Consider the following 25,052-nt stretch of genomic DNA (forward strand, 5'->3'; position numbering starts at 1 on the left):
ACTTTATATATTTCAGTATCTATTCGAAATGCCTTTAAAAGGCTGCAGGCGGATAAATCCCTGGCGCCTATTTTCCCGGCAAATCCCTCACTGATCTCCGCTCCTTTCTCTAGTTGTGTTCGGAACTCACCTCTTGGGACATGAACTGCACCATCACGGCGAGTCCCAGGATCTGGCGGTGCTCCTCCGTGCGCTCGAACTGCTTGTCCTGGAAGAACTTGGAGAGGCTGGCGTAGTCCAAAACTCCGCCATTCGTGAACGGCTTCAAGGCGGGATACTGGGCGGCTATGTCCACGCGGGGCGTGGCAATCATCGTCATCGAGCTGATTGACGTGCCAAGTTCATTGGGCAAGACCGGCTGATTTTCAATATTTAAATAAAAGTTATTGGGGAATTAATGCCTTTAACCAAACATAAAATAATTGTTTTCCGATAAACTTTATAGTAATATTAAACGTCATTTTAGATTAAAATATTGTGAAACAATCACAAATTTGTATCAAATTTCTAAATGCGTTTTCTGTCACAAATATTTTTGAAAATTTAAAATAAGATTACTAGGTTACCTATTACCTAGTTCCAAATCTATTACTTTGCAGATATACATTTTTACAACTTTTTTTTTGCAACGAAACTTTTAGCTTGATTTTTAATTTAAAATAGAATATATTTGTTTTGTAAGCAACACAATTTCTTACCTCAGTTGCACTGGTAAATTTAACGGCTGTGCTCTGACCACTGACATCCTGGTCGGGTTTGATCAGCGGAAGGGGCGATGCTGCCTTGGATCCTTTCGGATCGGAATTGGTTGTCTGCGGGGGGATAATGCCGCTCTGGTCGTCGCACCTCTTCAACTTGGCCTCCGTCTCACAGGGCAACTCACTGACGATGGACGAGCGTTTCGAGTCACGCGCCATCGGCGGAGTTGGACATCCACTCGCGGATTGCCCATTGCTCAGCTCCTGCAGCTCGGTTTGATCCACGCCAGAACGAAGAGATTCTGTAAGGATAGAAACAAATAATAGATATGAGAAGTGAATCAAACAACAAGCAAATACAACTTCCAAGCCAGCAATCTCACTTTCGATTTATAACATAATTGTAGCCCAAGAAATAGCTAATCCCTCGGATTACGCAAACCCCGAACGGCGAAAGTCTTTGCTCATCAACTGGCAGATGAAAATCTAGCTGTCGTTGAAGATGAGCTAACGATGATGAGCTAACCGTGATTCACCCAGCTGTGGACCCACTCTTCTCCCGGGCAAAAAAAAAAATTACATGAGTAATTGCTTCGTGGTCGCAAAGAAGATATTGTCGAGAAAAAACCGCAATAGCAGTAAATTTTCTTTTTGCATAATTCCATTGACAAAAGGGAAAGCAGCCCGCACTCCATATATACTATATATACTATATATGGTATATGTATAGGTGTAAGTTGGGCCACGCCCCACGTCACCAGCTAATAACGCCTTGGGTCAGAGGCGGGCCATCATCATCATCATCATCCGATACCAGATCGCCGCTCATCGGGGGCTGTCAATTAGAGAGGATGCGTGGCCAATTTTTAGCCAACAAATTGGCCTTGACAAGCCTTATGGATTTGTTAGGGGACGATATGGTAAAACGAAATATATATAGGCAGCAGGGGAAGGCAGTTCAGTAACCGCTATGATCGAGCCATCGATCAGCCAGCCCGTGTGTGTTTGTGTTTGTGTTTGCCCATAACTTAGCCCGATTTCCTTACCAGCCACGCGCCGTCTGCCCGCTTCCAAATCGAAGCTGTGGCCAAACCCAAAGTCTGGCATGGTGCACACATATTTTCAAATGTGTGTGTATGTCCATAATCAACGCTTGACGGTTTTATGTTACCGCATAAATTTATGGCCAAAGCCGAGCACATACAAAGTTGTCAATGTTTGCACAAGTTTGCCATGTCATATCACAATTACTCGCGGCGAAAGCAATGAGCGAAATTTGTAAACCCGAGGAGTTGCCTTCCGGAGTTGTCTTTAAGATCATTACCCCGGGAAAGTAAATTATTTTGTCATTGAGGCTGGGGTGCAAGATGAACAAGATTTGTTGGGAATTTGGTACTAACATTATCAATGAAATTATTGTTAATGGTAAAGAAAGATTGACAATTGCGGGGTATTTAAATATAATATATCTCAAAATTATTTAAATTGAACTAATATATTTTAAATTTGTTTTAATGATTAAAATTGTTGTGCAATTTTGATTGAATGCCTTGTAACTTTATACCTTTTTTCCTCTTCCTTACTCGGTAAAATAAAACCAGCTCTTGCAGGAAACTAATCAATGCTGTAAAATAATTAACAAATTAGTCGAAGACAGCCGTTGCCAAGTGGCTAAAAAATGTTAACGTTCGATTTCAGCCGCTTAAAACGATTTTGCAATGTTTACGAATGAAGCAAGCCACCGAAACGGTTAAGTAAACGAAACCAGCTTCGCATTAAATGTATTGATGTTAAACAAATCAAAGCATAAATTATTGACAAATTTGAGACTTTCAAAATTTTAAATGATTTGATTAAAGCGAAAAATTGTGAATGACCCCTACACTATTTAAGCTAAATAATTTTCGGTGCGAAAAGAGAGAAAGTTATTAGGTCTTTCCCATTGCCCAATGTTCCTAGAACATATTTAATACATAATTATTAATGGCAGACCTTCAGCAGCACCTGATGCCCTCGTCCTCCTCGACTTTGTAATATCTCAATGACACACGACTCAAACAAGTCTGGCACACGACGACATTCGAGAAGATTGAATGCCCATGCCCGGGGCATTTCTCATGGCAATTAGGCGATTAAGTGACATTAGCTACGACCAATTAATTGCAAGGCCAAGAAAATTGGCCAGTTCCCAGTCCTGTCGCGGATTTTCCCCCGATTTCAGCCAGAATATTCTCACGGCCCTGTTATTGTGTCCCTGGCGAATCGCAACAAGTTGCCGACAGATCTCCCACGGCGATGGGACGATTTTATGGCTGAGAAACCGACCATCGCAGTAGTTATATGGCCGGGATCATAGGATTCCCATTTCCGATCCCATTTCCCAACCCATGCTGCACTTGGATTTTTATGCGCCCCGGAAAAACTCAGCAGCGGGTGATTTCATTCAGAAATTTTCGTCATGCGAGGTTTTTTCTGTGCTATTGTGAACGTGGATTTTCCCAAATATTACTGGTTTTCAATTGGTGAATGATTGTTACATATCTTTTAAATAGGTTTTGTATAAGATAAGACTTTACTTGGCTTTTGGAGGAAGAAAGGGTGTATCATGAGTTGAAATTCATAATTCTCCGAATTTTTCAAAGCATATTTAAACCTACATTTTTTAATAAAATTTATAATTTAATCCAGCCTTTCTGTTTTTATATGTTATTAAATTTTATGTTTGGATGAAATTTATAGGTACATAATATGTAAATTTTAAGTGAATTTCAAGAGATTTTTGTAGTCGATACAAAACTTTCTTTTTATTACCTGAGCTATATTTAAAGCAATAAATAAGTATTGTCGAAATAAATTAAGCCTTTATGGCCAACTGATAATTCAACCAAACAACGCATGTCTCTTCAAAAAATGTTAATTTTAAACAGCCAAATTACAAACATTGTTTGCGAAAACCAATAGAAAGTGTGTCTTTTTCATTATTTTCACCTGGTGCAGCATCCAGGTGAAAAACTCTCCCCCATACAAGATCAATCAACATCAACCGGCACCCATCAGCAAATCGCAAACATTTTGTGTCAGTGTCCAGGGTTCGCATTCGGTCAGCCAAGCTCATAATGACGGTTTGGGTTGGGATTTCAGTTTGAGTTTGAGTTTGGGTTTCGGTTTGGGTTTGGATTCGCTAAAACCCGACATGTGTCGAGGCGAATGTGAATGCTACGATGCTGTGCACAGTGGGCACTGTGTGACACTGAACGGACAGTGGGACGGACGGACCTGCACTGGGCGTTGGAAAATAATTGAAATTCCGAATATCTTATTTGGCATTAGGCATCGGACAGCTGTTGCTGTTGTTTTTGCCTTTTTTGCGGATTTTGGAAAACTCAACTCAGGCAGCGCAACCTGTCTTAACCCATGGCGACCCACAAAAACATGTCCAATGAAAATGCGCGTAATTAAAACGAACAACAGCCAGTCGAAACTGGCAAACTGGCATTTCAATTAGCTGCGTTTAGGAGACGTGAAAAAACAAAAAACACTCGACTCAACTCGCCTCGACTGGAAAATTTAAGCGTTGTCGACTGTCTGTATCTGTAACTTTGTATCTGTCTTATTTCGCTTTGGACAACACCGAGTTTTTAGATAAAGAGGAAAGGGTTTTCAGGGGTTACAAGAGAAATAGACATTGCTTTAATTGCAGTTTAACAACAAATTGTTTTAGCAACGAGACAGAAGCACTTTCAGTGGGCGAGAGTCAAGTGCCTGGCAGCGAATTTTTGCAAATTACTCGACATATTTGAGCTAAATATGTTATGAAAAACATTCTCAAGTATGCACGCGAATCGTTTATGAAAAAGCATGGAATGTTCCGACTTAAGCAGCTAAAAGCTTTTGACAGGGATTTTTGAGAAAGGAATAAAATAAAAGAGTCTTTACAAATAAAGTGATTTCATTATACAAAAATTAATAAATGTATAATAAAATGTTAGTGGATTTTTAAATAGTAATAAACCCTTTAACAAGCCTTTTAATGCTCTAAGTTACTTTATTTTATTTACCATTTATTTTTAATTAGTGTTGGTTTACATTTTACAAGCCGGAAGAGCCATCAGCATTCGTAAAACTAAATTTACACATCCTCAAAATTAAATTGAAAACAACAGATGATCACACCATTGAATTAATTTTTCACAGACCCTTAACGACACAAACTGTAAACAATATTTGCACTAAATTATGCTTTGTGCCATTCAATTTGTTTGGTTACAAAAAAAGGCTAGCAGCTGGGTCGTTATAAACAACTCCCAATAAACAGAGGCTAATAAGGCCAGCGGAAGAACTTTTCTGGCCACTCGCACTGAGGATTCGAATATATACGCATATATACATATGTTTGTGGAAAGGAACGATCGATTTCTGCAGAATGTCAATCAGAGGAAGACTAAAGGAGGAAGACTCTATGATGAACAGATCGCTTCAAACTGCCCGTCTTGTCGACGCTGATGAAAGACATAAATCAAGGGATTTATGGCACATCAGGGTAAAGATTTTTATTTCACCCATTACGGTTGGATATTTTGATTTTAATTCGTATTTGTAGTTCGTTCATGCGTCTGGGCAAACGCACATTTCAAGGTCGTAAAGTCGTCGCTTGGCGCAGTTCCATTTATTTTTTCTATCTTTTTTCAGCAACTAAATAAGCCTTTAAAACACTTTTCGTTTTTGGCTCAAGTTCTAATGATTATTTTTAGATAAGTTGTGCACGAAAGCATTTGCTGTTTTATCTTTTCAAACCCGAAAACACAACAAAGAGTGCAAAATAAACGAAAATATATACCAAAATTGTCCAATTAATCATTACATGACCGAGTGGGGCGATCGTATGTGTGCTTAATTTTCAATGTTTACTATACATATGACCGATTTTTTGTGTGCTTTTTATATTATTTTGCGGTCGGCATACGAATAGAAAAGATCGCAGGAAAAACGCGTCATGACTGGAAAGCCAATGAGTGAGTAGAGGAAACGGTAATTAATAAAGGTTTAGAATTGGTTGTACCCTGTGGAAATAAATAAGTTATTTTATTGAATATAATAATTTTTTTTAAAAATTCACACTTTTAAATTTAAAACAAATTATAATAAAAATCCAATTGCAGAATGAAATTCAAATTTAATCTAATCTAATTATATTTTCTATTTGAATTCGAATTTGTACTTGCCTAACCTCGATTTCATATTTTTCCTGCAGGGTAAAATGGAATGTTTACGCAAAATTATTGTTTTTGCCGGCAAGACAAAAAAATATGCTTTTGGTTTTAATATTGTTGCTACATCCGAAATATCTTAATATTTCTCTGCTGGCATTTTATTTATTTTTCACAATATTTTTGTTGATATACAAGCAACGATTGCATTTAAAGTTTTGATGAAAGAGACAAGCGGAAATTTCGTCGCTTCTTAGAAAATATCATAAGGCCACAATTTTTATTCAATTGTATCTTGACATATTTTGTCTGCCACCAATGTTAAATTGCACTGAAATTGCCCTTCAAATGGTATTGAACAATTGGTCTACTTTCTATTAATTTTCAATGACAAGTTTCTAAAATAAAATTGGAGAGAAGCTATATTTAAATGTAATTTTAGCAGTCGATATTACTTATCTAAGAAATTACAAAGAAATGTACAAGTAATTTTAAAATATTTTTTTGAACAGGAAGCAGTGACTTAATTTAAGCTCAAATGTTTTATTGAACACAAATGGCTTTTCTATTTTCTACACAGATATCTAGTATAAAATGTCATTTTAATAGCATTTTGTCCATTTCAATTTCACTTTGGAATTTATTTTGGTTTGCACAGATTTGTATTGTCCATTTAGACAAAATGGGTTTATTTCTAGGTCTTTTATTTTGCAGTAATCAGCCATATTTTCTTCGTAATTTTCCCTGTTATATTGCAATTTGAAATCCCAACGATTGCTTACCGCCAATTCCCTCGTCCTCATAATCGCAATTCACAAATGAATCCGCATTGACGGCTGCACCACCTCCACCCACGTTGTACACTGCCATCATAGTGCTTCCGCTCTATTTGCGTTAATTCTGCACTGGGATTTCACTTAATGGACGCAAAGCTGCCATCGTTGGCGCCGCGGATTGCATCGATTTTAATTGACGACACTTGGGGACATCGTTAATGATGTTAAAACCCTTTGATTGCAATGTCTACTGTTTTCCCCGATTCACATTTTTCGCTTTTTCGATTTCAGGTGCTTCGCGTATGCACGACAAAGAAAACCGCCGGCAGTGATAAAATTATCGAACAACACGAGCTGGCGATACGATAGCGTAAACTTCTAAACATAAACTGTTAATGAATTTAATTCAAAATAAAGAGGCGCGCTTTTGCTCGTTGTCGTCTTCGTTGTTGATCGTTGATCTTCGTGTTGCGTTGTTGTACGCATTTGTTGCTAATTGTGGAGCTGATTTCACCATGTGGTGGATTATGGGATCGCACAAATGGCGCAAAAGTACACAGAAGATAAACAGGGTTGTGTAAGAAAGAAAAACACGAAATTAAAAAGAATATTTAAATAACTTTGATGAGCTGGAGAAAATATAAATTTGTTACTCCCAAACAATTTAAGCAACATTTAAACCCTTTATATGATTTTTTGTTATTTTTTATGTATTAAGTTCAACTTAATTGACTTTTAAATCCAGAACTCTTTAATATTCTTTTTAGTGTACCTCATGTACATATGTGCACAGCATTAATGAACGAAAAATCAGCGGTGGGGGGCATAATTAAAAACGGCACAAAACCAAAATGTGACGTCAGCCAAATGGGCGACAAGATGGATAGAAGAATTATTATTATTCTCAATGGATGACTTGTGACAAATGCAGCTGAGGATGCCGTTGACACAGTGCATCATTGGGGATCACTTGATTGCCTTTGCAGGCGCAAAATGAGCGGGCCACGCGGCGTATGAGCAATGCTTAATTAATTTTGCGTTTCACTTACAGTAGCTGAAACAAAAAAGAAACTGCGACTGGCGGCTAATTAATGACCCAATATAAATCAAAATTTAATGCCACAAAATCATAGCAGCTGTTGTTGTTTGCCAACGAGCGTGGGCGTTTGGCGCGATAGGTTAAGTAAGTTAAATAAGTAAGGGACAGCGTGGCATGGCCCAGTGAACTTGTCAACAAGTGTTAATTGCACTGCCAGCAGCGAACACAATTTACAGAGAAAGAAAAGACCGACACTTCGCACGTCGCTGTGCGTAATTCAATAAAAAGTTGTTGGCATAGTTTTTATCTAGGGTCTGTTAGCTTCTATTTGGCCTTCCAAGCCATTCGCAAAGCGTCGCGACAAATTGGCCAAAGAATTAAATAGAAATGGGGGGAATGGCAGACTGGAGTAACATGGGGAAAGACACGAAATGGCAAACGAAAAGTTATTAAATTATCCACGCACAAATTTCAAATTATAACGTGTAGATGAAAGTTTGGCAGCGTGGCAAATTGTTGGAAATTTTTGCGATTAGTAAGAAAAAAATTATATTTTTTTAAACTTGATTATAAAGTCATTAAACACAAAGTTAATGGAATTTTATAAAACTTTGCAAGCTTTTTTAATTTTTTTCAAAATTTTATGAAAATGGATGGGTTATTACCAATGAATGGTTTTTAAATTATAGGCTTTCTAGATGAATGTAAATTAAGAAACAATTTTCAATTGGTTTTAGTTTAAATCCAAATAAATCCAACTTAATCTCATTGCAATCTCTGCCATAATCCACTTTTTATTGTCCGCTAAACCCATTTAAAATCGATTAGTGCTGGTGGTCATTTGTATACTATCTTTGCATGTACATACATATATATATATATATATATACAGCTGCAACAGGCCCACGGCCTTAATTATAGGGCATATCTTGGCCAGAAGAAGAGCAAGTTCAATGCTTATCTGTGGCAATTAAATGGGATTGCGCATACGCCCCGTGGCGGTGTCCGCTCGACAACTTGGCCGTTGGCCAAAACTTGAGATTGAAAGTCATTGATCAATCAATTGGCGGTGTGCTCTCGCTTTATCTATACACTTTTCTCCGGGTCTGGCGTTCTCCACCGGCGGCAACAATTTGTTGCGCTCTGTTGACCAGAAGCCGCCATTTGGCTTCGGTGTTGTGTTTGTGTTTCCTTGCTGCCTGCACTTGACTCCATTAAAAAGGCATGTGGTCACAGTTTGGTAGCGCCAAAAAGCGCAACCGCACCGTTAATGAACACAGCAGCAATGATTTAATTGCCTTTGGCATATTTCAGTCTTTCGATTTATTAATTCATTTTGGGCAATAAAACAGAGAAAGACGCAATCAAATAGCTTAATAAAAGCGGCACAGTTTGCAAGGCACTGTAAACAAGTGGCGTATAACAGTGGAGCCTCTCTGTGTCGAACTGCGCATGTCCTGACTCCTGCGGTTGTCATATATCTCATACACAATGAGTGTCAGTAAGTCACACAGCAAACACAAGTGAAGAAAAGTACATTATGCAATTTTTATGCTGAGCTAAACGACAGAGAGAGAAAGTTGTGATATTTGCTTGCTTGGGGTAGCACCCAGATGAGTCATCATCGAGGTTCTTAGTTGGGGAAACCTTACGGGACCAGAAAAACAGAAAATAAACGAGACATTTGAGTAGGAGCCTTTCTAAAGAAAGAAAAATCGATATTGGTCCATGGCCAAGAAGATGAGGCAACCGGCCAGCTTGCGGTTTCCATTTTCTTGTTGCGCCTTTCAACGGCGAGACATGCGCAGAATATGCCATAATGTTCCCGAGGAAAAGTGTTAAGACCCATAAATATTGAATGGGCACGCTAAGCCTGCCAATCAGTTAGGATATCTCGAATGGGACAACATTTAGGGCATTAAGACCAGCTTTTAAAGCCAAAAAAAAAGAAAATAAAATAGTATTCCAAATTAGCACATTATGATTATGAGATTGTTTCTTCGAAATAAAAACTATAAAAACTATACTAAGCATCTCATACCTAATGATTTTTGAACTAAAAAACTAATGTCAAATCATTTATTTGTCTTGGTGATCTCACTATGTCTCAACTTCCAAACCAAACAAATGACATGGCACATGAAAAATGGAAAACTCCAGCAATTAAGATGTTTTTTTTATGTGTATAGAGTTTATTTTTAGCAGCTTAAGCAAAGGCGAAGTTTCATAATTAAGCCAAAATAATGAAATGGCAAAAAAGTCGAAAAAATCGTATTTGCCACGCTGAGCAAAGTCATAAGTAACGTAAACATAAAGAGGAGTAACAGAAAAAGAAATTAGGAGGACAAGCTCCAGCTGCTTTTGGCTGAAAGTATTGTAACGCCTCGTTTGGTATTAGTCAAGAACATTAGACTGTCCATACCCTATAACTAAGATATATATGAATGATGCCGTTAGACTTATTCTTCTTGTAGCTTTGGGTTGTGGGTCATGCCTAAGCAATTTTCGAATTATACAACGCTATTCGGTGGCTATTGTGTAGCCCAATCCAGAGATATTCCATCTCATCTTTCACTCTCTTGTTAGCCAAATAGCCGGCGGCCAAAAAATAAAACAATTCACCATTGTTCTCGTATTTGAGGGGAGGGAGATCAAAATGGGTCACTCAGATGGTTGAGGTAGATCAGACTGAATCTTCACTGCTCCAGGCAATTAACAATTAAGCACAGAAAGAAATGGTTGTATTTTTCTGTAAAATGCTAGCTGCCTAAACGAAATGTTACCTATTAATATCAAGTTTGTTAATTAATAATATTAATTCCAAAATGTTTTGGCAATTTCAAAAGAAATTTCGATCCATTAAACCGATCAGAAAGAAGTGTGATTTCATTCATAGCAAATCGAATAAAGAAAATTCCCCTAAAAATATATTATAACAAGTTTTTTTCCGTGTGGCGCAGATTCTCCTAATTTAGAAATTGATTTTTTGCAGCTACTCACCGCCACTTCGTTTCTTCTCGGCCAGCGAAGATTTCTGTTTGCGTGGCATGCGAAAGGAGTTCCAGAGGAAGGAGCTCGATGGCGTCGACGTTGTCAGCGAGGACTTGATGGACTTCTTGCTGTACGAGCGGAATATATCCAGTTCGCTGCTGCCGGAGGAGGATGCTGAGGAAGTCATGGATTTGGTTGTGGTGGTGGGAATTCGTGATGTTTTGGCCGTGTTGTTATTGTTTTGTAGGGTGCTGTTGTTGTTGAGCAGCTTCTTGATGCCACCGCCATCGGCATCCCCCTTGGCTCCTACACAGCCGATGGAGCTTCCTCCTCCTCCTCCTCCTCCTCCTCCGCCAGATCCAATACCCGAATAGATTTTGCCATATTTCACATCCTGCGTGTGGTGATAATCCTTGTAGCCGTACTTCTTGGCCTGCACATTTTTGTGATTTTTCAACATCTGCTGGAACTGTTTCCAATCCGCAACCGTTGGCAATGAGTACGTGGACGTGGACGCGTCCTTGTTGGCATTCAGACTTTGCGAGGAGCCGTACAACAGTGACACAAACTCGTTGAGACCCATTTTCTTGAGCATGCGCCCTCCACTCTCAGTGGCTCTCAAACTGGGCAACTCGTACACTGTTATACCGTATTAAATTGTTATACACCATCAGTCGTACACTGCGCGAATAAAAGACAAAGACAGAGACGTCCGGCGGTTTCAGAGTTCGGCGCACAACTAACCGCGGATCCGCTAACAAACAGCAAAACTGTGGATCTCACTCTCTGCCAACGTCAACGTCGCTGCCGCGGTCGCCGGCTTTAGCTTTAGTTTTAAGTTTTACAATTCCAATCCAACTTCCACTTAAACTCTACTCCGACTTTGGTTTTCAGCGACCAGTGACCACAAAATTGACAGCTTACATAAAGTGAAATACTAAAATCGGGGGCGTCCAGTACTCGTAAAATTCACAACTTCTGCTCACATTTGATAAATGATTAAATTTGAATTTTGACAATGCTTTGAAACGAGAATAACGGATGCTGTGACCAAAACTAATTTCGAAATACATTTTTTGCCAATGACAGAAAATCGAGAGCTAAGTGTTATGAAAAGTTAATAAAAAAAAATATATATATACAAAAAAATACATATAGTTTTTACTTTAACCAAAATTGAGTAATAATAAAAACTGTCATTGATTTATCCAATCGAAAGTTATCTCTCCTTTCACTGCTTTTTATTTCTTTACTATTGAGTGTCTAAAAAAAAGTGGTCGCACATCATATAATATATCAGCTTCAGTTATTGTTGTGGCATTTGTAATTATATATTATTTTTATTTTTTAAAAATTGTCGCCGTGACTTTCGCGTCACAGTTGGCCAACAGCACAAGTAGTTTTTCAACCGACTGCTCTATGAGCGTATGCAAAAATACAAAATAAGTAAAAAAAATCACAAGAGGGGAAAACTTTGAAATGATTATGGATGGTAAGAACTCCGCGCTGAGCACAGCTCATTAAGAGCCACGCTCCAGTTAGAAGCTCGAGGGCCATAAACTTTATCAAGTTTGAAGAGATTTAGCTGCGATAATTATGGCCAGACAAGAAAGCATTTCTATTGAATAGCGTTGGCCAACATGATAAAACAGCTAACTCCATCCTGACCTGAATCGTGCTAATTAAATATAAACCCAAAAACCCAAAACCTCCACGAAAGATATAGTAAACAAGAAAATAATCATGGCGTGTGCCGGATATTGAATGTAATCCAAAAACTGAAAGTTTCAGATTAATAGGATTCGGAGGTCTTACGTAAGTACCGAAACAATTGTTCAATCGAAGAAAGCGAACTCTCATTGCATAGCTTACGAAATGTTGCGAATTATTTAAAATGTATATGCCCATAAATATCCCCGATAAATATGTATGCATAACTATCAAAACCCGTAGTTCTCACGCCAAAATATATTATTCAAAGGCGAAATTACTCAAGCCCTAAGAGCCACTGTTTGGTCTCTAGGCTCTCAACAATTTATGCAATATTTGGCTTCGGTTTTAGTCAACTTTTGTGTGCAAATTATAAAACCCACGAAGTAGGCAGAAGAAATCCTCATCTTCTCTTCTTGCATAAATTTGTCATGCGAATTAAGCTTGTGAAATGCTTGCTGACAGTTCAATATAAACATTTTTGTGGGCTAAAGTATGTTAATGTATTTTTATGGTCCAGAGGTAGGCTAATTAATGTTGCTTATTTATGAGAAACTATGTAGGAAATCAAATCGTAAAGACCCCATTTATTGTTAGTATGGATTAAACTGGACGACAATATTTTAGCGACCACCATTGAAGCAATCTTGTAAATGAGCCAAGCTATTTTCTCACAAATCTTTCGGCATACATGTGTGGGCTTCAAATGAATTGCAAATTGTTATGGAAACGTTAACGTACTCAATACTCAAAGTAGTAATCATTTTTCATATGTATGTACGTATGGCTGGGTATATTTTTTACATTTGTTACGCATGGCAGAAATCCGCGAAAGAAAAGTAAAAGTATTTCCAAACAAAAGGCATGAAAAAAAAACAAACGCAAAAATACTGGAAAGGTGCGTGTTGGTGTTTGATTTCTAGTGAAGAGGGGGGCCATTAACTTTTTTTGCAAATGTTCATCAGCAAATTGCAATTGCAAAATGCAAAACAGTTAATAGATTACGATGACATTTTCTTTCTCGAAGCGTGCCATCGAAGAAGCTGAATAACGCTTGACAATTAATCGGGTAAAAGCGTGAAAAATGGCCATAAAGAAAAGCCCACGATAGCGACGACAACACCGAAATCAATGAACTTGGTGTGTGTAGGCCATAAATTAGAGTGAAAACAAGCAGTCAGATAATGGTCTGCCTTTGGCCACACACAAGCTAAACACACACACACACACCCAAAAGCAAACCAACCAAAAAGAGTTGGCGTGCGTTTTAAAAAGATATTATTTATATTATACCCTTTCAAGCCACTTTAATGTTTGATATATATTGATTTTGGCTTGCAATACTCAAGAAAAGTTGAGATACTTAAATCCAATGTTAATTAAGTTTAAGACAATATACAATATATTTGTAAACATAAAATCTAAAAACTTAAAATACCTCTCTGTTTTTACTGTTTTTTTTTTAATGAGTTTTAACTGTTACAATTTTTTTTAACAATCCATTGCCATTTTATTTACCCCACAACAGAGCAGAGCATTCAGTTATCGTTGTATCTTTTACAACTTTCTCAATGTCTACTTCACATGCGGGCCACAATCACGCACAATCAAAATTAAATGACAACTTAATTGATCGCTCACCCAAAGTGGATGGTGTGAAAGCAATAAATAAAATTCGACAAAATAGTCAAACTCAACGCAATAAAAAGTGTGGGTGAAACTGATTGCTTCAAGCTCTGCCTGGGCTAATATTCCCATAGAAAAAAGGGGAAAGGCGTATTAAAACATTTAACAAACAATTTAACTTCAAATAAGCCAAAACGATGCAGTGGCTCGCAAGTGGGCTTGCTAAGGGGTGGTGGAGGGTGCTGGGGGGTCACTGGAGCGTACACCAACGCCCAGTATGAAAAAAAAGAACAACAAGCGCAGTGGCAACAGCAACAACTCGCTGAACATCAAAGCAAATTTCGTTTAAGCGCCATAAACAAGTTGTGACATTAGTCAACGGACTGAGGGGGAAATTCTCCCAGTGTGTGTGTGTGTGTGGGCCATTATGTAGAACCACCTGCCAAGTGGGGGTCATACACACGATTATGTAAGCACTAAATATGTATGTATGTGCGAAAACAAGGCAAGTAAACTTAACCAGTAAATTCACTGGCTTACTCAACTCAGTAGTTACTGAACGGGCTGAAGATAAAGACCAAAACTGATAGGTGAAAAGGAAGTGGAGGAGTTTTGCCACAGAAATTGAATTGAATGGCCAAACTTTGAAAATATATACGCAACCACATTTAGCTTTACGTTGAATTATATGCAACTAATCACTTTTAATTAAATTAAAGTAAAATTGTATATTAATCATCACGGTTTCACAACAGTTTTAAAGATAAATAATTAAAAAGAGCTTAGAAATATTAAAATGTATATCCTTTTAAGTGAAACCTTTTGCCAGTCTTTACTGTACTTGCAGACGAAGAAGACCAGATTAGTTAAACAAGTCATATAGACGAATCCCATAAAGATAATCACCGCCTATTAGTGGCATTCTGCCCAACCCAAATGCATATCTAACTAATGTATATAAATACTTTATATACATAGAAACGAACGCCAAACCCACACCAAACTATCAACTTTACCATTGAAACAATTGAGAGGTGTGCTACGCATTTGACACCAGAACAGGTGGCAAGATAGAAACTAGACAACTGTGCAAACGCGTGTGGTAGAAGCTTACAGTCCCTAATCCGCAAATGGCTAATTAGCTGCATTAATATTAATTACAAAAGTTGCCCAACTCTTAAGCCCCAAAAACTGTCCCCGGGAGAGCATTTTGCAATGGCCGAGAAACTTATTTCATCGACCATTGTGCCATTGTAACACAAAAAACTTTGGCGGCACGTTCAGAAAACAAAATTAATTTGATTTGAAATAAACTCGAATTTCGTATGCTTTCACTTCGCGTATCTTGCGATTGACCAAAAGGGAAATAGGAAACAAATAATGGGGTTACAATCAATTTGAAGTGCTCCAATTTCGAGTTCCCTTCGCGCGCGTCATTAACTTGTTCAAAACCATTTTTTATTTGACACTTACCCTCGGAAAGGCCGACAACAGAGGGGCTTTTATTAATCGTGCTTGATTTAAGTTTCGCCGATTGTGGCTGCTTGGTTATGGTGGCGGATTTTGTGGCCACTCCTTTGAGGGGTGTTGTAATTCCAGCAGGGCTTCCCGAAGTGCCATTCAAACGTTTATCTGCAATGATAAGAGGGAAAGCCATTCGTGAATATTAGTAATTTTTTTAACTTTAAACGAAGGCGTAAATATCACAGCATACTTTGGGGCAGCTGGCAGAAAAGCGATAAGACTCACTTTTAATCTCGTCGTTCGCATCATTTTCTTTACTTCCACCTGTGGGAGTTTTCTTTGAATTTTTACTGCCAAAAAGTTTACGAAAAAATCGACCTATGCCCATACTTCCGCTTGTCCTTATTTCTATAACTCCAAACGCCTTCCTCGCGTTTGGAGTATGATGAAAAGGATAAAAATGTAACACGGAAATGTAGTTTATGAATGTGGAAAAGGGCTAAGAATTCTGATGTTTTGTATGTAATATTTATTCAGAGTGTGTGAATTTTGATCTGAGTTAACTGGCCAGGACTACTAGCTCCAATAGCAACTATGATAAAATTAAAACAAAAAAAAATAAAACCCGCTATGTGGCTATCAATGCACTTGAGCTCACAAATGGCAGGGAGCGCAGAAAAGGCAAAAATCGGAATCTCAATCTGAATTCAGTGGAGGAAATAACGATAGCGAGCCGCTGGCCGCCCAGCATGTCATAATTTGACCAAATTAATGAAATCAAAAGAAAACCAGTTTACATTTTCAGGCTGCAACGAGGAGCGCAAGGTGCACAAGGTGCAAAACAGGGAAAGCAAAGAATGTGGAAACAGAAACACCTGTTTTGGAGCAACATATGTATAAAGTGGCAAGTGCGTGCTGCAAGCAGTTCCGGCAAGCAGTTAAAATGTTGCTGTAAGAGATCAGAATGTTGCCGTAGTTTGATCTCTGATATTTCAAATATTTCAAATCTAATATTTTAATTTTATTATCAAAATCATTTCAATATATTTTTCGATTCGCACAAATGTTTTTATTAAGTCTGTATAAAGATTATTTTCTTGTTAAAAATAATAAAAATATTTAATTAAGTAAATATTAAGTAAATAGAAAGAAAAAAATTTAAGCTTCATGTTTTAAGTTGAATATGCAATGAAATGTTGCTGTTGCTTGAACAAGCAGTTCACTTGTTTGAAATTGTGCCGTAAGAGCAAGCAGTGTAAAAAAGCTAAAATGTTGCTAAAGATCTCTCTTAAGCAAGTGGCTAGATCTCTTAAATCAAAAACTCTTAATTCAGTCTACTCTTTAGCTGCCGCGGCTTTCTCTTAGCTCATGCAGTTTATACAGGTTTCCTTGAATAATTAGCATAATTTGCTGCTTTTGTTTTCTTCTACGGACAGTGCCGTCCACCACTGACCTCACGGCCACTCGGGAACTCGTATTGAATCTCCCATATTGTCTCTGGTAATTCTCCAGCTCGTGCTGAAATCTTTTAGCCCGCTTGTCACCGCTTCGGTTTCAATGCTAACCGCAAAAAAACAAAAAGGTAAAAAAGGAAAAGAAATAAATAAGTAAAGCTAAACAAACCAGCGCCAGAAGCCATAAATGGCTAGTACAAGTCTAGGCGGCGGCATAAAAAAAAAACCGGGCAAGTACAATGGAATTGTGCAGGCCGAAAAAAGAGTTTACAATGCCACGAATGTTAATGTCAGACGCGAGTTGTGAACTTTCAAGCCACGAGAAATGAAGAGTTTACCACCCATAAAGAACTCCCAGATATTCTCGCTTAAATAGGTTAAATCTTAAATCAAAATCAATGGGCAATTACCATGCCCCGTACCCGTACCGGATTTCTTTCAACACTCATCAACACTCTTCAATTCAGGTGCGTGGGCAGTCTATCTGAACGATACAAAGAGGTGCGAAAGTGGCGACGACTCAATCGATCTTGAGCAATTATGCCAATAATCATTTAGGTGTTTTCTTTTGGCCAACCGGCAGACGTGGGTTAAACAGTTTGTGTGTGTGTGTGTATGGTGTGGGCTTAAGACCATCACGTTTGCCCCACACAAGTGTCCAGTGAATACTGAATAGGTTTGTGGATTAAAAGCGATCGAATTAGCTGGAATTGCGTTGCAACTGCAACTCCAGCTTATCAATTGCAAAAGTGTCGAAGTGACAGAGTTTATGGCACGCCTTGAAAGAAAACCCTTGCAATCAAAAAACTCTGAGACCAAATAGTTTAGTGACTAGAATGCTCGAGTCATTCTTTTCCAGCCAATGCAAAATACTTATATTTTTAAATACCTTTCTTTTATTTTGATTAATCTCAAGAGGCATTAATTGCACGAAATGGCATGTTGGCTAAATAAATCTTAATTAGTACAAGAAATTCCAGCCAAGAGCGTGAGCCAAGCACAAACAAAGCTTGTTTTTCCCCCTTTGAATATGCAAAACACGTTTCACCATCGTTTTTCATGCTTTTCTTAGCCGCAAGTCAATGGGAAAATAACGCGATAAGCATGTGCGCTCTGCATTCCCTGGACAATGATCACCAATGATCGACCAGAGGGGCTAAAGTAATTTTAAATTAGACTCTTTCGCCGGTTACTTTACTTTATAAATAGAATGCCCAGCGAGGAATTCAGCGGAGGAGGCATTCTCTTAGCGACTTCAGCCCTGCGACATTTCAAGCAATTTAGCAAACATCTCGGCAGGCGAACACAATGAATTTCCCTATTAAGGCTAATTTATGCAGGCCTGCAAACATTTGCATGACCCGGGCACGACCGTAAACAAAATAATGAAGTCCGCACAAAGCATGGCAAATGCGACAAAAAAAAAAAAAAAAGAGGAACAAAAATTTAGTTTTGCATCGGCCGGGAATCGAACCCGGGCCGCCCGCGTGGCAGGCGAGCATTCTACCACTGAACCACCGATGCTTCGGTGAAATACCACTTCCAAAATTGTCTCTTAAAACTTTTTTACATTCATAATGGTTTAATCAAAACGGATTGATTAATTATTAAGTTTCAGTTTTCTAGTGCCCCACTTTCCTATCTTCAGAACAAATGAAAATTATGGGGTCATTGAAATTCTACACTAATAGAATAAGCAAATACAAAAAGTTAATGGAGGCTTGTCTTTCGAAATTCGTTAATTGAACATGTGGCAAAATGATTTAATTAATATGTTGCAGACAAGTGAAATATAGTAAAATAAATTGTCGACTGTCAGAAAATGAAAAAAAGAAACAAATAACGAAGATGTTTTTTTATGATTTTGTTTTCCTCGTTTTGTTTTCTTTTATTTATATATCACGATACAAATAGATAAGATTAAATTTAAACAGAATACCTTTTACTTTGGTTAATCGAATTGCTACTACTTAAATACAAGGTAAACGGGGGTGTTATTGAAATATACCTGAAATGTTAAATTCCACCCAAATTATTATGGCAATTTGGTAGAAAGTTAAGGGGCACCCCCGATAAAGAAATGTCCAAATGTCTGTCCTCTATCTTTGCAACAAATTATCTCCCCTGGACTTTTCTCGAAAAAAATCAATGAAGGAATCGGTAACTTCGGGCAGTTTTCCACCGAATCAATTACCACACTCATTCAAACTTGATGGGGGACTGATGATGACTCACAAGGAATGAGTCAACTATGCCGAAATTGCGCAGAACTCAAAGGCACATATTGCACAGAAATCGACAGGAGTTTGGGGCAAGCTGCGCGGAGTCTGGAGACATAATGTTTCCTCAGCAGCTGGCACAGATTTTCCGAGTTTTCCTTCCAGCCAACTGTGGGAATGGAGCTGTAAATTGTTTTCCTCCAACTGGGCATAGCGGACTCTTTGGGAGCTGGAACACGCCCTCAATTGAAATATAGCAACTTCACGACTGGACCAGACAAGATACGACACTTTTACGGCAGGGAAACGACGGAGCGACCAGGTGGACAGATTTAGCAATTCATTGAGGGCAACAAGCTGTGCATTTCACCTGAGCGATGATTTCGCATTTAGCCCAGTATAACTCCACTGCGAAAGAGATGGGGCGTGACAAGGGCGGCTCTTGACAAAAGTTGACACCTTTCAAGGGGGATTTCCAAGAAGCTGCAAAAAGTCTTTTACGTCTTCAACAGTAAGAAAGTTGTCAGAGATTTCGTGGGACTTTAAATGGGTTGGCTGAGACGTAGTAGGTTGGCTGGTTGGTACGCAAGCACTGCTCAATAAATCTTATTTTAAAATATTTCTAATTATGTAGTATAATTCCCAAATAAATAATTGCAAAATTTTGTATTAATGCACACTGCCGTATTTTGGGGTAAATTATATTATTTACACTAATTGTTGCTCAAACGTTAACAATCCGTACTGTACAATTGTATTGTATTGTAAAATTCACAAATTTGTATTGTAAGTTTTATAATCTTATCGAAAGAAACCAATCGATCTGCAAAAAAGTATAGAAACTTTTGTAAATTTAATAACAAAAATTTAAAAACCTAGACTGTTTTTTTTTTTAAGTCACAAGTTTTTGTAAGGCTGTGCTGTAATCTTTTTGAATAAATCATTTAAGGAGCAACTCAATGTGTTCGCACCCCAAAAATAAATGGCTATAACTATTAGGTTTTCAACATATTTCAACTGAAAATGAAATTCTGCACTTACGTATTGAAGTGGGCGTGGGAGTGGATGATGACTTGGTGCGCGTGGATTGTCCCTTGGTCGTCTGCTGAGTTTTTGGTGGCGGTCCCAGATCGGTTGGCGATATGCTCAGATTGCGCACATCACGCTTTTTGGCAGCTCCTGAAAAAGGCAAAAAGAGGGGGGAAATTTGAGCAAAGTGCTGGGCAAAATAGCATGTCGCTCCCTACAATCAATATGGGTGATGGCGGATGCGTAATTTATGCGCAAACACGTTGCCATGAAACGCAAAGCTCTAAAATGTCTGGGTTGGGTTTGAGTTATGCACTCGGATTCACATTTAATAACTCAAAGGCAGAATCACACTTGTTTTCCGCCATCAGCGGGGGGTATATTTTTCGGGGGAACGCTTTGCTATTTGCATTTAAACGTTTTGTGGATTAAAACAAAGCGTTTCCATAATTGAAGTGTCTGCCCCAGCATGTACACAAAAATAAAGGGTGAAATTATATTATGCCAGTGCAGGCAGCCATTAGTGTTCTCAACGGGAGTGGAGTTCCACATGAAAGGCATATCGAACATGATTCTGGTTGCTTGGTTTCCAAAGTGCACTTTAGTTCTTGTGTGGATCCATTAAAGCATTGCTGGCGAGTACTTCAAAACAAATATTAATTCATGAATTTAAGTTTTCCAAGGCTTCAATGAACTAAGGCTAATAAAGATGTGTAGGAAAAACACAAAACTTTCTTTGGTTAATCTAATTTTCCACCAAATAGTTATCTTTCAGGCCTGGCAATCAATCATAGTTAATGCTCTAGGCCGCACTAATCAGCTTCGATTCACCTTAACTCGGGGATTCCTTAACGACCCATTATTGTTGGTCTTACCAGGCCATCTTCAGTTGCAGTTGCCCAGACTTGGCACTTGTTAGCCACTATTTGTGGCCGCTTTAGGGCCAGGTAATCAACAGAAAAATGTATTTCCTAGTTGCCCACTTGCCCACAGAAGCAGCAGCTGCTACATGGACAACGTAATAAATTTTACCTTTAGCTGACGGCTAATTGTGCTGGACATGGACATGGAAATAAAAGTTGCATGCGCGGCTTAGGCCAAATGAAAAACTTTTATCTGCGAAGAGCATTGCACCGGAGTCACGTAATCCTTTTGTGGCATACCGGGGATGATAAGCGCGCTGCAGCCACAGACAGCAGTTGCAATTTCAAAATAGTTTCAAAGTGCAAAAGGATTAAGTTTTGTGGCGCTAAATGGAATATGTGAATTGGTGGGATATTCCATTGAGCTCTTTTTGGTTAGAATGTGACCATTTTGGCTTTACTTTTGCATAAATTACTTTAAAAGTGAAAACCTAATATTTAAATTTGTAAGTTCCTCCTTAAAAAATATAATTGTATAAATACCGGTATAGCCTAATTAATTCTGTATGTTTTCTGTATGTTTAATTATATTTATGGTATTCTCGAAATTAATGTTTTACTACTGGATGATTTATGTCTATGTTAATTCTGTGTGTTTATTGTAACATTTAAATAAGGTTTTTGTAATTAATAATAAGAAGGTGTTACCAAAAAGGTGTTTGGCTTGGAGGGAGCAGAGACACCATAAACTTTCAGTAATTTTGGTTGATGCTTACACAACTTTGACTTTGTTTACATTACAAGTTAATTCCCTCGTTGTGGGCTTATCCCAAAACGACTGGAGTCATTAGCATTTACCTGTACCGCCCAACACCCGACTCACCTTTTGTGAGGCCTTTGGAGGCGCGTTTGCCAAAACTGCCGAAGCGTTCGCGTTCGATCATCTGGCTGTGGATATATCTTTCGGAATATGAACGCGACAGTTTCTCCTTGGAACTGTGGGCCCCCATTTTGTTAGTTTTTTTATTTTATATTTTCCTTGATCGACGTTTGAGTTTTCCTGCACGGATGCGCCTGCAAGAGTGTGTGTGTGTGTGTGTGTGTTTGCTCTGATCGATATCACGATTTCGAATTTCACTTTCACAGGCTCGAGATTGGTACACCCGCGCACAATCTCCAGACGTCGGCGATGGCGGCAAATTTAATTTGATGTCGCTGACAATTCCCGCTTGAATGCATTTTGCTTTGTTCACTTTGAGTACTTTTTTTGCAAAACTACTTTTGCTCTATGATTACCACAAGGTTGACATTTTAAATTGTCTTTTTTTTATAGTTTTTACCATTTATTTCCCTCTGCAAATGACATTGAATGGATTTATAATGGTTAGATTTAATTGACGGCCATTAACCAATTCAATTAGCCGCCTCATTAAACTGACTCCCCCACAAAACCCATTTTGTTATACCCTGTAATCCGATTTAATTAAATTATTGTTAATGGCCCCATCCATGGGGTGCTTCAATTTTACGGCATTTTCAACATACTAAAAAAGTAAAAGCATTCCAAGAATCACATTCAAATAAAATAGTGGCGAGTTGAATATTTTGACGATGCCAACAACCTAGACACACAAAATCCGAAATAGACAAATACCTAATCGACCAGACATGAAAACAATTTTATATTTAATTGAGCGTATGTGTCTCTAGTGCAACCATATATTATACTCTTCCAAAAGCAAGAATTAGTGATTATTTAACTGCAAATGGAAAACATTTTTTAGAAAACAGATAAGAGAAAAATGTATGTAAATTATGGTTTATGTTTCAAACACAATTTTAAAAAAAGTAAGACTATTTTCCTCTTTAACAAGAAATATTTAATCTGATAGGGTATTCAAACATTTGGCCACCCAAACTAAACTTTAGTTTTCATTTTGTTTATTTTTCGGGTGCAAAAATAAATGCGCCTGTTTGTTGGACTAACTGCTGGCTGAATTTCGCAACTAGAATGATAAACGATCTAAAAAATAGAAGACACTCTGTGCGACAAAGCGACCCCGATTTTTTCGCTGCGGGAAAAGCAAAAACGACCGAAGCGAAGCGAAGCAGGTGCATTGGACGCCCAAGAAACTATTGCAACACAATCCAAATAAATCTTCGAGTGGAGGAAAAGTGCCTACTGCCCCCTCTCCGCATTTCTCCCCAACTTTGCACGGCACTTGCTGACAGGTTTGAATGTCATCATAACTTAACAAAGGCGAGCCAAAATGAAACACAACCCGAAATGAGCTGACAAATTGCACGCTATGATTTGTGGCAGAGCATTTGAATGTGGAGCGGCGACACAAAAAACTACCGAGTGAATAGTAGAAAAAAAGTGGCAAGACACACGCTTCCCAGTGGTTTTAATAAAAAGGGAAATTTATGCCGGCACAGTGGTAAGGTTAGGCACATTTTTCGGAAATATCTTATGGTTGTTTAATAAGTCATAAAGGATTTATGAGATACCACATAACCATGTTAGTTTTTAAGAGAAACAATTGCATAACATTGTAGTTTCCGCTTTTACTTTGGCAGAATGACATTAATAATTGAAACTTTCACAACTCTGGCGCATTAAAAGTGCTAAAAATTGTAATACTTATTTTAGATGCTTAAAATGATCTCACGTCAATTACTCTTTTTGAAGTTTTGATTTATTTAATAAAAGCAACTTGTCGCACATTTCTCCAAGGTCTAGCATACCCGTTTCATATCTGGGATCACTGGGCACAAATATCCCATAGACCAAGCACAACCTCATTGCTATGAATAGCATCGGCGCCCTCTTTAGTTTAGTCAGTTCAGTTCGGTGAGTTTAGTCAGGCCTGCAAATGTCAATCCGACCAGGCCAACTATAATTAGCCCGAAATGCAACACAGGAAGGTGTCAAATGTTCGGGGATATTTAGTGACATTCGATTTTATTGTTGGCTCCAAATTTAGTCGATTGGAAAACTTTGGGGAGCATAATTTACATGACTTGGCACATGATTCAATTCCGAATGTCACATGCCTCGAATGCCGGAAGTTTTCCACCACAAAAACAAATGTGAAACGGAAGTTGTGGGAAAGTCCTCAAGGGCAACTTGATGTGTGTTGTTTGCAGCTGCTTTTATTTTTATTTGAATATATTACATATATATATATTTTTTGTCATTTATCTGCAACCGGCAGCTGATGAATCCGACTTTTGAAAATTGCCGCGTACCCTGTTTAATTTAATATGCAAAAATTGAATATGACTTTCAATTAAAAGTTGGCCGTTGCCGCCGTGTGGGCGTTTAAACATTTTTCATTGGCGAGCTTTTCCTCAGGCGGGTGAAAAGCGGCGGAAGCTGCAAAACCAATTAATCGGAGTTGGCGGAGCTCGGAAGGAACTTTCCCGCCAGGACAACAGAAAGGCGGAGGTGGGCATAAATTTACATAATTTAACCGAGACAAGTGCATCTGAGACGATGGAACGAAAAGAGGAAATTAAAATTGAAGGTAAAAACCTGTTCTTCTGTTGATTTTAAAGTTTTTTGTAACCTTAATTAATTTACCAAACTCTTAAATATAAAATATTCAATATCAAATATTTATTTTTGTATAAATACTACGAATATATCCCATGTAGACAAATTCCCATTTTTTACGACGAAACCATAAAACTTTAAAAGGCATAACAGAAAACTGATTTTCTGTTTGTCCATTGATCCATTTAAACCAGATTCCGCTTAACTAGATCAGCAATAAAAAGAGGCTACAAAAGATTTGGTTTTTTAAACTCCTCCCACTGCTGGACATAAAAAATATAGCTTCCCATTATAATGGCGAATCATTTCAGTTCGATATGTGCAGTTTTTTTTATGTTGCAAGGCGACTATCGTAAACAACGAGTTCACTGTACTCACTAAAAGCATTTATAGGGGACTCCCTGTTCGGGCAATAAA

The 25,052-nt window shown here is 38.1% G+C and overlaps 1 protein-coding gene and 1 non-coding gene across 7 annotated transcripts in view; both read right to left on the minus strand.

Annotated features, from left to right (window-relative positions):
- Positions 1–25,052, minus strand: part of LOC108138772 (filament-like plant protein 1) — a 78,974-nt gene that overhangs the window by 7,977 nt on the left and 45,945 nt on the right. For 2 of the 6 annotated variants that reach the window (XM_017261227.2, XM_041710590.1), the window contains 4 exons: positions 20,226–20,363; positions 15,521–15,679; positions 699–1,000; positions 131–358 (listed from right to left, as the gene is read on the minus strand). In XM_017261227.2, the coding sequence (XP_017116716.1) occupies positions 131–358; positions 699–1,000; positions 15,521–15,679; positions 20,226–20,363 (827 nt within the window). Of the gene's footprint in view, positions 1–130; positions 359–698; positions 1,001–6,687; positions 7,044–10,720; positions 11,723–15,520; positions 15,680–15,796; positions 16,032–20,225; positions 20,364–21,959; positions 22,430–25,052 lie in introns of those variants that run through there. The other 4 variants (XM_017261229.2, XM_017261230.2, XM_017261228.2 and 1 more) reach the window with 4 other exon arrangements.
- Positions 18,419–18,489, minus strand: Trnag-gcc. Its single transcript has one exon. It is a non-coding gene; the product is annotated as a tRNA-Gly (tRNA).

The sequence above is a fragment of the Drosophila elegans genome, unplaced genomic scaffold (genome assembly GCF_018152505.1).
Source record: "Drosophila elegans isolate 14027-0461.03 unplaced genomic scaffold, ASM1815250v1 contig_814, whole genome shotgun sequence".
Classification (NCBI taxonomy): domain Eukaryota; kingdom Metazoa; phylum Arthropoda; class Insecta; order Diptera; family Drosophilidae; genus Drosophila; species Drosophila elegans.